The sequence below is a fragment of the Ooceraea biroi genome, chromosome 5, assembly GCF_003672135.1.
Source record: "Ooceraea biroi isolate clonal line C1 chromosome 5, Obir_v5.4, whole genome shotgun sequence".
NCBI classification, from domain to species: Eukaryota; Metazoa; Arthropoda; class Insecta; order Hymenoptera; family Formicidae; genus Ooceraea; species Ooceraea biroi.
The window spans coordinates 6,265,848-6,279,083 of NC_039510.1; the positions used below are offsets into that span (position 1 = coordinate 6,265,848).

The 13,236-nt window shown below is 43.6% G+C and overlaps 2 protein-coding genes across 8 annotated transcripts in view; both read left to right on the plus strand.

The window, feature by feature from the left end:
- Window positions 1–3,158: 3,158 nt before the first annotated feature.
- On the plus strand, window positions 3,159–9,268 carry LOC105287511 (thyroid adenoma-associated protein). Of its 3 annotated transcripts, none has more exons than XM_011353091.3 (14): window positions 3,159–3,980; window positions 4,165–4,305; window positions 4,389–5,024; window positions 5,106–5,212; window positions 5,291–5,600; window positions 5,705–5,950; window positions 6,045–6,404; window positions 6,570–6,848; window positions 6,914–7,111; window positions 7,326–7,516; window positions 7,598–8,159; window positions 8,251–8,407; window positions 8,514–8,773; window positions 8,891–9,268. In XM_011353091.3, exons 1-14 carry the CDS (start codon window positions 3,801–3,803, stop codon window positions 9,200–9,202), a joined length of 3,939 nt encoding a protein of 1,312 aa, XP_011351393.2. In that variant the 5' UTR covers window positions 3,159–3,800; the 3' UTR covers window positions 9,203–9,268. The 3 variants fall into 3 exon arrangements, with proteins under 3 accessions (XP_011351393.2, XP_011351391.2, XP_011351394.1); XM_011353089.3 differs by having other exon boundaries at window positions 3,160–3,980; window positions 5,288–5,600; XM_011353092.3 differs by having other exon boundaries at window positions 3,160–3,980; window positions 4,170–4,305; window positions 5,288–5,600.
- A 229-nt stretch (window positions 9,269–9,497) lies between these two features.
- The window catches only part of LOC105287512 (uncharacterized protein CG43867), a 57,938-nt gene continuing 54,199 nt past the window's right edge, over window positions 9,498–13,236 (plus strand). For 4 of the 5 annotated variants that reach the window (XM_026969994.1, XM_026969997.1, XM_026969996.1 and 1 more), the window contains exon 1: window positions 9,498–9,877. The gene's annotated coding sequence lies outside the window, so the exon portion shown is untranslated. The remainder of the gene's footprint in view (window positions 9,878–13,236) is intronic. The other variant, XM_026969998.1, reaches the window with a different exon arrangement.

Below are 13,236 nucleotides of genomic sequence, written 5' to 3' on the forward strand. Positions count from 1 at the left end.
ATTAAAGGCGGAAAAGCTCATGGAAAGGAAATGTAACGATCTGTCGAAATAAGATGCAGGATACGCCGGGGGAATTGGGACGTCTTACGGATGCCTGCGCGAGTGTCTCGTAAAATGTCGAACGTTGTCCAGGGATTTATAAGCTTGTACTGTTTGTACTTCCCGGGGACGGGAAGAAACATTTTCCCGTTTCCAGTGAAGTGAATCCGAAGCGATGATTGATACAGTGACGTGTGAAATTTAATTGTAGAGACCAGTCGATTGCTCTTGCGAAGCCCTCGTAACTCTTTGGCTAATTGGATCTGACGGCGAGGGAATCGGAGGGTAAAGGGCGAGACGGGGGGTTGGCCAGCAAATCGAATTAGCAGTTAGCTCGGTTATTTACCGGCATCGGACGATTCTCTGCGCGAGACACGTTCTGCTCAAGTGAGTCTCGAGCTACCCCGCCGCAGGACGCCCGTCCTGCGGTGAAACGAGGCGCGGAATTGGTCGGCGAAGACATTGTGCATGTCACGCGGGACGCGCGCGCGGTCCTCTTGCACAATATAAATACGTTTCTCGAGTGCGCCTACGCGATGAGAAAGCAATGCGACGGAACGAGGTCCGACGAGCCGATGAGACAACGGGACAATCGATTTGCATCACAAGGAAAAACGGGCAAAAAGAGTTATGCTTGAAAGAAGAGCAGTCGAACCGACGCGCGACGGCGACGAGATCAACGATCGTGGGCGTTTAGATAAATATTCAATAAGTTACGCATCAGCGATGAATAATTCCTTATCGCGATTATGCCATTTATCAATTTTGTATAAAAGATCTGAGACAGTCTTGATATAAAAAGTTTGAAATTTTATATAATATTGTATAAAATAATAATGTGCAATAAATCTGTAATATAAAAAGTTTGGAAAACGTTTACTTAAGCAAAGTTTCATTGTATCAATCTTTTTCCTCGATAATCGCGATAGAGGAAGTCTCCACTTGAAAATCGTGCATCAACTTTTAACTTGATCTTCGATGTATCTCGATGCAGATAAGGTAACTACGAAGTTTCCAATTGGCAAACGGATAGATAAATAGATAAAGGGAAGAAGCCCTTGATTGAAACTTAAAGAGAGAAAGTTTGATTCAAGGTGGCAAAGTGGCAAGTGGAAGATCCATGTTGAAAGTAGGGGTGCTCTAGTAAGGACTTGAGTACACGTTCGTTTTATGACATCCATACAGTGACAGTATAGGCTGCCTGATAATAAAGAGAATTCTGGCAGCCCCTTCATCGCAGCCAGCTGATTCTCTTCGAAGGGGAAAATCCACTAATGCTTGGAAAAAGCCCTAAGGCTAAGGAGAATTACAATGGCGAAGATCGATGCTGGAACCCTGATATTATCAGTCAGCGTCGGCTATCATTTGTACAGCTTACATTATTACTATCTATATTGTTTAATTATATTATCTAATTAGCAGGCAATCAAGTTGCGAATCCTGGCTGACTCCGCCAAGGATACATCTTACAAGCAACGCTTGAGTCACAATTATTTATTCGCGGTGAATATATCGGAGATGTCACGATGGGAATAATTGTGTGTCGTACGGAACGTTATCCACGCGAATGAGAAGAAAATCCAGCGACTTGCAACGAGCAACCCTCGACTCTTGCGCGAGCCAGAACGCGGTCGATTCAGGGATTCCGCACGCATAGTACACATTGTTACGGCGGATTGTTTATCATTGGGGAGCTCGGAATGCGGCACAAACGGTCCGAGCAAGCTGCGATCTCATTCCGCAATTTTCATGATTGCGAAGTAGTAATCTCACAAATCGGAGGCATTAAAGCGGATAGACCGGTGGATGATAGACCGCACTCGCCGATCTCATCTACCTCTCTGATTTATGAATGCATTTCTTCGAGGAAAAATTATTATCGTAATGTATTATTATCGGCTCATCGGTATAATATTTGAAAATTACATTGTTAAAACGTTTATCCGTTATCAAAACTGCATATGACTGATAAATTTCGCTGCGAGAGATTCGCTGCATACGAAAACAATCGCGGCTAATTTAAATAACGATTAATTGCGTAGATTATGCGGCCGCGTTTTCGGTTTCAGAGGTGAGAAGGAGAAACTTCGGACCGCGTGCTGAGAGATAATGGTCGGAAACGTTCTGAGACTCTTCCCAGGACGTATATGTGACGCGCAATTAAAATAACGAAACACAGCGGCTCTCACGTAATTCCCAAAGATTCATCTCTTCCCGCGGCTCGTGTGCATTAACGAAGACATTACACCGCCGTCTGTGCTTGACCTCGCGGTTAAGAGCGAGCGAACAAGAAGGCGAGAGCGCCAAGATGCCCCGATGATGCAATCCCTGACTGTTTTTCGTTTTTGAAAAAAAGCTACACAAACTTTCCGAATATGGGTTGCACAAATTCATCTCAAGATCCGTGAAAGAGACAGAGCGAGGGGGAAGTTTTCGAATAATAATCGCAATTTCAGGGGTTGATCCAATAATGTCGGAGCGCGTCGCGAAACTTACGCTCCTCGAGATTGTTTCGTAACGAACGGGGATTGTTAAAGAGCGAAATTGGAACTTCCCGAATGACGCGGACCGAAAGCTGCCTGTCGACTTAGATTTGCAACGTGACATAAATTTAAACACGGCTGTTCAATTCTGGGAAACTTTAATGATCTGCATTTTGAAAGAGTGCAACACCCACTTATTGTCATTCAAATTTCAAGGAGAGGCACGTCGATGCAGAGCATCAGGCAGCTTTAGGGTCACCGGGGGAACTGAGAGAGAGTGGAGAGCATTTTCAAGAAATATAACGTTGCGGCGGGATGTGGCGCATCCCGTATAACAGCCAGCCAACAAAAGGGTGCAACGCGCCTCCTGAATTTAGTGACAGTCATTCGTCTGGACAAAGCGGAGATACGGTGTAATGTATACCGCCACGATAAGCCTGACGACGGAATAAATGCGAGTCCAGATTACTTCGTGGGATATAACACAGCCGCGTGTCTGTGGTTGCACGCGTGATACATCGGGCAATACGGCGCTTTACATTTACGAGTCGCATCTTTTTATTTTATTATTACGGGTATTTTTTTATTACGGGTGAATATATGCATTTTTATATTGCAGCATAATATAATAGAGCACATGAAATTCCAAATGACTACAATAGTCATTTGGAAATAAAAAAAGAATAGAAATTGTTTAAATAATGCAATTACAAATTGCGGTAATTCGGTCAATGTAGTCTTGAAAACAGAATTATAAATTTAATTGTAATAAAATTTTCATAACTGCAATGATATATATGCAGACATTTTGGAATCATCGCAACCTGGTTCCGAAGATAGCATGTTTTGGAACAAATTTATTAAACATTTTTATGATAACCATTTCATCATCTTTTTGATATAAAAGAAAGGTTTTCTTTTAACAAAACTTTCAAATCAAGATCGATTCAGAGATCACTTGTCATTCCTGTCGACTCCTGAATGATGAATATGCAGAAGCTAGGAAAACATTTTCCTTATTTTATGGATTGATATTATTTTATCAGCGAGAAAACAACGTACGACATAAAATTAGAATTTTTGTTAAATAAGTAAGTGTTAACAACGGAATTGTGACGAATTGATACTTTTGCAATTAAGTGAGCAAGTGTCGACATCTATCAGTACGAATCATTATCACAGAGTAGAAATTTAGAACGGCCAACAGCAAATAAACAGTTTCCTAACCTAAATCGGTACTCGCGTGCGTGTATGGTTATGTGTCACATGTTCTAAAGGATGCAGGAATCAGGAAAAATGAATGAAAAAGAGCTTTTTGAACTGCTGAGTGACCTGAGAAAATCGAAGCAAAATGGGAAGCTGGATACTGACGAAAAACTTGCGCAGCAGACTCTCAAGTGGCGGGATACTCTGGAGTACCACGTCCTCGAGACATCTGTCAGACATCATAGCGAAGAGGTGTGTAACAATTCGTTACAATATTCGTTACAATAAGCAGTAGTCTGACAGTTTTGCAAGATAGCTTAATTAGATACAAATAAATTTTTACATGAAGAATATTCACTTTAGCAATTAAAGAAAAATGTTATTTAAAAAATAATAAATAAATAACGAAGCAATCACACATCTTTTTGTTACATAGTGTAGACTGGAGACATTGGCGCTCTTGGTAGAATCGAAAAAGAGCACCTTGCGTTTCACACGCATGGAACTTGACATGATCCTGTCATTCCTCAGGTACAATTTTGGTGAGAAGATGGAATACGTGCCTTATATTAAAAAGGTAACAAATAGCGTATTTTCATAACGTTTTTCACAAAAGAAGGAGCACGAACTTGTCTAAAATAAATTTCTTGTCCTGTGCAGGCTCTGAAACGGTTGAAGGATAGCTTGGCTGTTATGCAGAGGCAATTGGCTCAGGAGGAAAAAATGAGAAGTCGTTTCAAGGAACAAGACGTCACTTCCGAAATATACGAGAGCGTCTTGGCTTCATCCTACCAAATGTCTAAGCAAATCGTACGGGATATGAAGGAGTACGCTATGTTCTTCATAGACCTGCGTCAAGCTTGCGTGAGCAATCTGTATCCAGACGCGACGTACGATCGTAGACGCTCGAGCTTGCAGATGCTTTTGCTGATGCAGGAGCTCTTGCGCGATGAGTACAGGAGCGTCGAATGGACGAAGGAGCAGGCCGAGACGATATTCCAGTGTTTACTGCTGGACACTTATGAGCCCAACAAAGAGATGGCGTATCAAATATTAAAACCTATGAACCCAACTCTGTTGGGCTTGGATTCCGAAGTACGATTAATGATCAGAATCGCGCTTGAATTGAGTAACAGCATGCGACCCATAGACAGTGCCACAGCTGCATACATGTTAAAGATATCAAAACGGTCACCCGTTATAAGGGATGTTCTATGCCACTACTGCGACGTGGAAGACAGTGTTGTGGAGGGCGTGACGCTACAACTCGTGTTGTTGCTGCAGAGAAAGTTGCAGGTATAAAGTGCGATACTTATTCTTTATAATATAGCAAAAGATGTGCGTGTTCAATATGCAGAATTGTGATTTTCTTCCCAGAAAGCACTAGCCTCAACGAAGCTGAACATCGGAACGGCGTTTCTTAAGTGTTCCGTATACGGTTGCTTATTCTGCGTGAGAAGTTTGTTCTCTGACTGCGACTTGAGGTGACTGAATAATACTATTTTATTGTTGACTTCTTTTTCAGTTTAATTAATGACGCATAATCATTATTATTCTAGAAGCACAGGACTGGATGAGGCATGGCGGGATGCCATAGGGAATGTCACATCACTGTGCTTTGAGCTAAATCAAAGCGTTTCCGTGATAGTAAATAATTCCTCGCCAGAGGGGCATTTGCCGATGGACCTGAGAAGTACGTTAGATTTTAGGGATCATGTCCCGTGCTGTGAGCAGAAGATCGTAACGCCGCAGATGGTGTTGCTTTGTTCTTGGCGTACCGTTAAAGAAGTCAGTCAGTTGTTCGGATTGCTCGCCACCAAAGCATCAATACAGACCGACAGTTCTTCAGATGGATTACTAAGGAAGGAACAAGTAAGATGTGTACACACATAGGAATTTATAATTGTGTTATATATTTTTTATTATATATACTATTAATATATATAGATTATAAAATATATAATATTTTTTGACAGATTGAGGAGATAATGAAGCATTTAGTCTCACTATTATGCGAAACAAAACACAGGGGTGCCTTCGAACAGGTGTATGTCGGCTTTCATCAATTGTGCACACGACTTTGGCGATTAACAGATACCGCTTTAAATTTACTTCCCCTACGGTGGCTGCATGACATACTAATAGGAATCACGGGATTAATGCCGGGATACTCGAAATTATGCGCGACAAGAAGGAGCGCTGGCGTTCCGTTTATGATACAAGTATGAAGAAACGTTTTATTAAAAGGAAACCTTTCTATATCAAAAAGATGAAATGGCTGTCATAAAAATGTTTAATAAATTTGTTTCGAAACAGGCAGTGCTATCTTCGGAACCAGGTACTTGCGATGATTTCAAAATGTCTGCGTCTCATTCAGTTATGAAAATTTTATTACAATTTACGGAGCTCGAGAGCACAATTAATTTATGGGAGAAAGTAAGATGCATTGTATACAAGGATACGATATTCTCCCAGTACAAGCATTTAATCGAGCCTTTAATAGAAAACAAACATAGTGATGAAGAAATTAAAGTTGAGATTACCCAGATAAACATTCATTCTATGAACATTCTCAGGGCTTTATTCAGGCATTCTCAACTCAGAAACATGGTCAAGAATTACATTGCGAATGGCTTGTTGGTGGCATTCAAAAGTTACGACAGTAAAACGTGGACAGTAAGTTGCGTGATATAAAAAAAATAATTCATCATACATAAAATCAAAAAGTTATATAATTTTATATAAAATATTAATATTAATCTTTCATTATCACACAATTATCATTTTTTATTATTTTAATCTATTTATTCAATCAAGAAATAATCTTTAATCGATATACAGGAGCGTAATGCGGCCGCGTTATTATTTAGCGCACTTATAGTTCGCATTTTTGGCGTCCAAAGAACCAAGGATCACATCAATCTGACAACAGATAACAAAATGACAGGAAAAATATTTTTTGAACGATATTCCACTCTTCTGCCTTTCATCCTGAATGAATTACGAACTTTCGTATCGATTAATAATACCGAGATCAAATCGAACGTGCAAGCAATTTTACTGTTACTGTCACGATTGTACATTAGTTACCATTTCGACGATACGGATGTCACGTGGAAGGTATTTATTCAATATTTAACTATCGGATATGACGATGTTTTATTATGCATAGGTGTGTTTTTCAGATAAACGAATTTGTTAATTTAGTATCACAGTGTGCTAAAAGCCCCGAACATAAAACACGTGAGCTTGCAGCTAGAGCACTAGTACCATTACTAACAGAGAGTACAGCCTGCGACGTTGTGAGAAAATTGTTTTTAGTTTTATGTAAAGCGCGGGATACTCGAATCTCAGCAAATCTGATACACGGCTATTTGTTGCAGGCAAGTATAAGTCAATTTTTTAATGATTGTTTCGTAGTCTGATTTAAGGACTAGAGTAGTTACATGAATAATTATGTAAGGCAATTAATAATTAAACTTATCATAATTATATAATTTTGAATAAAATAAATACTTGAGATTAAAGAGAAAACCACTAAGAATTATATTCTATTAGAAGAATTCTTATTAATTTTAATTTGTTAAAATTTTTTAGATTCTAGAAATTTTAACAAAATTGCCATTGGTCGGCGTACAGCTACTTAAATCTGACGCCACGGACCTTTTACGTTCGACGGAGTGGATACTGAAAGACTTGGAGAACAAAAGCAACGGATTCAGTTGTTTCCCGATAGCTGCCGTATACATCGATATTCTTCACAAATTATATAATTTAAATAAAGACATGTAAGATCATTTCACGACAGTTAAAACTACTCGAGGTATGAGCCTATTTAATTACGTTCTACATGTCTCTTATAATTTTAGGCTCGTAAGTTGCGGACAACTAAGCATGGACAATATGTTGCATATGTTGCAGCAACATTTAACGGAGGAACGTCTGTTGAAACAAGGGCCGGGCGAGCAAATGTACAAAGTATCCGTGATCAGATTCATTCTGCGTGTCGGGGAGCACTCGAGTTTCCTGCAGACGATGCTCGACGCGCAGAGTAACGCGCATAAAATATACTCGCGACTCTTGATCAAGCGTGACGTTGAGATACAGAGTATCGCATGGAACACTCTTTTTGAAGTGTTGGAGAGGGAACCTCAGCAGCAAAAACAGTTACTAAGCGCCTATGCTGTTCGTGCAGCTGCTGGTCTCACCGCCGAGCGGTTCTACTCATATTGCCCTAAAACGGAAGATGCGCTCTTTAACTTCTTGTACAAGAGTCTGATGGATACGGATGAACATTGTACCGCCGCCAAACGTGAGATCTGCGACTTAGTTTTGGAGAAGATACCACCGTGCGACGGATTTTATTCTGATCGGTTTAGCTACTTCAGAGTACTCGGGAAATGCATGACGACGGTGATTCATGAGTTAAAGGTTTGCTCCTTGTTTTTTCACTGCTTTATCTTCTTCATTTTTCAGTCTATTTTACGTTCGATCCATGATATTTGTTTGCTTCGTTTTTAAGGATGAAAAACTTGAGACGAAGCATAGAGAGCGCGTCTACAGAGGAGTCTGCAACAATGTTGGTTGGATGAGTGACCTGCCCGAAGATTGCAGATCCTCGTTTTTCGATATATTGTACGATCTTTTCGATAAGAACGACGTGGATCCCAAGCATTGCCGTATGTTGGAATTGATAATTGTCGCAATTAATGGATTAATCAACTATTAAATCTAATTAGCTATAGATTGATGTAGTAGTTTAACGGAAAAATATATTTTTTACAGATCCCACGCTGGACTGGTGGACAATGCTGTTACAATTATTGGTTAACGATAACGCGGACATTCGGCGAAGAGCGTCCGAGCTGGTTTGCAGGATCGAACCGCGCAACGAATTGGAATGCATTGAGAGGACTTTGCCGGTATTCTTGCAAAAGTTTAATGAAACGATCGCCGATAAATGTCCCGGAGTAGCGATTGTCGCTCTCTTCTACTGGAGCGTTTTATCGTTTGGAGACATGTTTGACGAGATCGACGAGACGGAGGTAAGCGGACATAACGAATGCAAGAGATATGAAGATGGTTTAAATCGAAACACAAATTTTTCAAGAGTAATAGGAAAGATCTGCTATTAAAATAATTTACGATTGGAACATTTACAGATATTTGTTAAATATAAGAATTACAACGTCTTCGAGCCAGTGAGGATATCGGAATTATGTTTTGGTCTGACAAAGAAGATAATGCAACGATACTCCATTGATAGCGCGTTGCCACCGGGCGCTCTGAAATGGATAGATGACCGTGTACCGCATATCAATTTCCATGCATTATCGTCTTTTAAAGACATCGTGCGTAATTATGGAATTACTATGTCGACTGTCGAAAGGAGACTGGACGCGATTTTGGATCCGATGTACAAGGATCGCTTACTGATATATTCAGCGTACGAAAAATATGTGTCGTTAGAGTAACGTCACGCAAATATATCTAATTGTATTATAAGCTACGAATAAATGCGCAAGAGTTTCGTAAAGTAATCTAGATATTTACAACCGACCGCGGTGATTTTTATTTTAATTTAATTTGATTAAAATTCCCCCCAAAAAATTAAAATTATTTTTGAGCGCGTATTCGAAATAAAAAGAAACTTGGTGCGTTCGCCGTGCAGTGACGCCACTAGTCGGATCGCCGCGGTCGCGGCGGCGACGGTTGCCGAGCGGCGCCGAACGAAGCCGAGCGCGGCCGAGTCGCACGCGTATTTCGCGACGCGACGTGCCATCGTGCGACTGTCCCGTCCTGTCGTAGTACGCGTCGCGGGTTTTTTCCGCTTTCTCGCATCTCCGCGTCGTGATTGTCCGCGTTGCGTTTCGCGCGTGTCGACGCACACCGTCCGCGATTGAACGGGTGACAGTGCGTCGGCGCGCCTTCTTCGTCGGCTGCAACAGCATCTCCCGAAGGAAACCGGAGACGTATTACACCCCGCGCACCCACGTACATACAGTTGTGTTGCACGGTTGCCCTTGGTGTGTTGCCGCCGCTTGACTCTGGTGCCAGTGCGCTCGACGAGGAGGCATGAGCATGGAGTGCGTCCGGTGCGCTTGTCTCAAGTTGTCACAGGCCGTCACCGCAGTCCCGCTCGCAACAAGGTGAGTGTGCAGCCCAGTTGCATTCTACCTGATCAGGCAGGCGGGAAGGGGAACGGATGAAGGGTTGGCGACCGTCGTCGGCGACGATCGCCAAAGACGGAGAGACGAAGCAAGAGAGAGGGAGAGGGACGGACGGACGGACAGAGACGACACGGTTCTACCTGCCTCCGTTTTGCCCCACTCCGCCCCCTGCTCGCCGCTCGGTACCTGACCTACTTGCGCCACGAGCTGTCATCCTACGGTCGGTACTGTTCCGGTACTGCGCCGGCTTGCCCTTTCGCGTGATTGTTGCACGGACCTATCGTTTGAGAAGGTTGCCTCGTCAACCTCAATTGTATCTCGCGCGAATTCTCTCGCGAACTCTTTCACGGAGGAAAGCCCTGCGAAAGGGCAGGCTATTCGCGTAAGGGGTAGACGGGGAAAGAGAGAAGGAGCGAGAGAAGGAGAGAGGGAGAGAGAGAGAGACGTGGACCCCACACGAGGACCGTAAGCATGTAGACGTGCGGAGGAACGACCGCGACGAGAGGGAACGAGTTTGAAAACTGGCACCGCCGGTCGATCGTCGTCGTCGTCGTCGTCGCTAACACCGCCACCACCACCGTCACTACCGCTGCTACCACCACCATCATCATCGCCGTCGTCGTCGACACCGCACCAGGTGATTCCCGAAGCGCGTTATTTCCCAAGAGCGGAATGTTAAATAGCTTCTTCGTGCGCGCGATCGACTAACGGGCGCCTTCTCGTATGCTCCTTCACCTCGTTCTCTGTCCTTTTCGCTCTCTCTCTCTCTCTCTCTCTCTCTCTCTCTCTCCCTCTCTTCTCATCTCTTCTTGCCTGCCGTTTTCCTTCCTCTCTCGTGCTTCTCTCCCTCGAGGGAGAAAGGTCATCGGTCTCGAATTCATCTTTTGTCCGCGCCTCTCGCACGGAGGACGCGTTTTCTCTCTCTCCCATCCTCTCTTTCTCTCTCTTTCATCGCTTTCGTCGCTCTCGTCTCCTCTCCTTTTGAACCAAACTTTTTGGATTTCTTTTAACGTCCACGCGAGAGAAATTTACGAGCGGTCTCGCGGAATCGAACGCGCCGCCGCCGCCGCCGCCGCCGCCGCCGCCGCCGCCGTGCGTTGTATCGACGTCACGTCGCCGATGTCCGCGACATTGGGTTTTACACCAGATTGTCGCGAATCTCGTACGCACCATTTGGAACCAACTGAAACACTTTCCGCAACAGCTGATTCTAGAGCCCGGGAACGTCAAGAATTTCGTGATTTTCGACATTTTCATTCAAGAAACGTCAACTGCAAATCAAAGTTGAAGCTACCTTGACAACTCGCGATTTTTCGTTCTGCTGCACGCACGGCCTCAACATTTACCGCGTTCGAAACACGATAGCAAGGATGATCGATCTGTGCGGAAAACACGAATACCGTATTCGCTAATTCTCGACGGACTCTTTCGGCCACGATTCGCAAGCCGAATGAAAATCTGCCGTAGACGCGATCGGCGATCGCTCGCACGCTCGTGGGAACGTTTCCTCGTACGCGCGTTTTACGTGCCGCCAGTCTATTTGTTTTGCCGCGCCCGCAGCGGCTCGCCCGCCTCGCGGCAGCGTTATTCCGGCAATAACGTCGCGCGATCACGCGACGACCGCTCGGACAGAGGAACGCGTAATTTATGCAAAATGCGAGGCCGTGCGCCGGCCGGCCGGCTGGCCTCGCTCGCTTCGTGACCGCCGCTAGTTACGCAATGACAAAACAGGGTTCGGAACAACGGCGATTGACTGGCGTTATATCGTAGTTCACGAGTATAGCCATGCAATCCCCGATTCCTTCCGTTTTGACATTAATATTATATATTAGGTGCGTAATTCATGCATTAATTCAGTATTATTAGTTTTATTCGTTTCTGTGAACTAAACATTTAAATGTTTTAAATGTTGTGGTTTTGAAAATGCTACCATGAATGTTTAGAAAGCGCCACATGATATTGCGGAATTTTGTTAGAGATGAGTATCGAATTCTATTTATATATTTAATAAGTGCTATTTTGGTAACGCGATGTTATACAATTGAGCCTCGGACGAAGGCGTCCAACAAATCGTTCGAACTCTTTCAAGTAGAAACGCTTGAGCTTCGACGCATGGGATCAGCTGAAACGGAACGAATGGTCGAGTTTGTATCGTTCGTTCTGTTCGAGCACCTTTTTCACGACACGTCGTCCAGTTTCGCTTTACCATTTTGCCGAAATTCCTCGAATTGCACGGAATGCCTTCAGGTTCGAACACGCAGCTCGACACAGCATGCTTCGCGAAGAAATCCGAACGATTTGAGGTCCGTGCTGGAAAGGTTTGAGTCGCGTTCCATCATTAAAGAATTCGGAGCGTTAGCTATGATTATTATAATCGGAAGATCATGTAGATGTACGTGGGTATCATTGAAATTATAATCACCTGATCATCATACATCGCTGAATCAACCGTTATATTCCCCATTGAATTATATTATTTAAATCAGGGTTTATTAATATTGCGCATGCATTCGTAATGATATGCAGCTTGTGTATTTCTGCCTCGCTGCAACCATTATTGCATAGTCGCACGAATGGATCTCGGATCTGCTACGTTCAATTGGAAATTTGCACCGTGTTTCGCGTCTAGGTCGTTTTTCGACTGCACCGTTTTTCGCGGCCGTTCACGCAGGTCGATCGATATTCCAAGCAGGCTCTCGAATCTTCCGGGACGCCGCGATACTTTTACGATCAGCGCCGGCGATGAAAGTCTTCCTCGTGATAGTCGTCTCGGACGAGGCTTTACTTAGAGCGTATGCGAACGAGCCCTTGGTGATGTAAAGGGCCGCCTCTTCGTAAGAGCCTCTCCGAGATTGCGGAGGGCTTCCGTCGCGCCTCGTATAACGCGGAAATCGTTCGAAAGTTAATTTGAAATTTATTCATGGACACCACGGGGGACTAGCCGAGCGCCGTCTGCATACAGGGTGTTCCGAACCCGGGATAAACCACCCTCCGTGACGATGGATAGCTTGACCGATCTGGCCTTTCCGCGGCGAGAATGTCGGATGTACGTTCTCATTTGTCACGACCAACTTTCAATGGTGCATAACAGCTTTGCAATTTCAAATTCTTAAAATTCTTGTTAAACCGAGATCCGCTGGATTTAAATTGAGAACAAGACTTCTTTTATATCTCTGAAGCTTGTGATTTAGATGATTAGGATGACAAGGAATGCCTGTTCCGCACGAATATGAAATGCATAAAGTAGGAGAAAGGTCACCCGACAAATTAATGACGAGTCCGCGAGAGGACATTGAGTGACCTCGTTTAAAGCTCATTTGCAGCGTGTCACGTACATG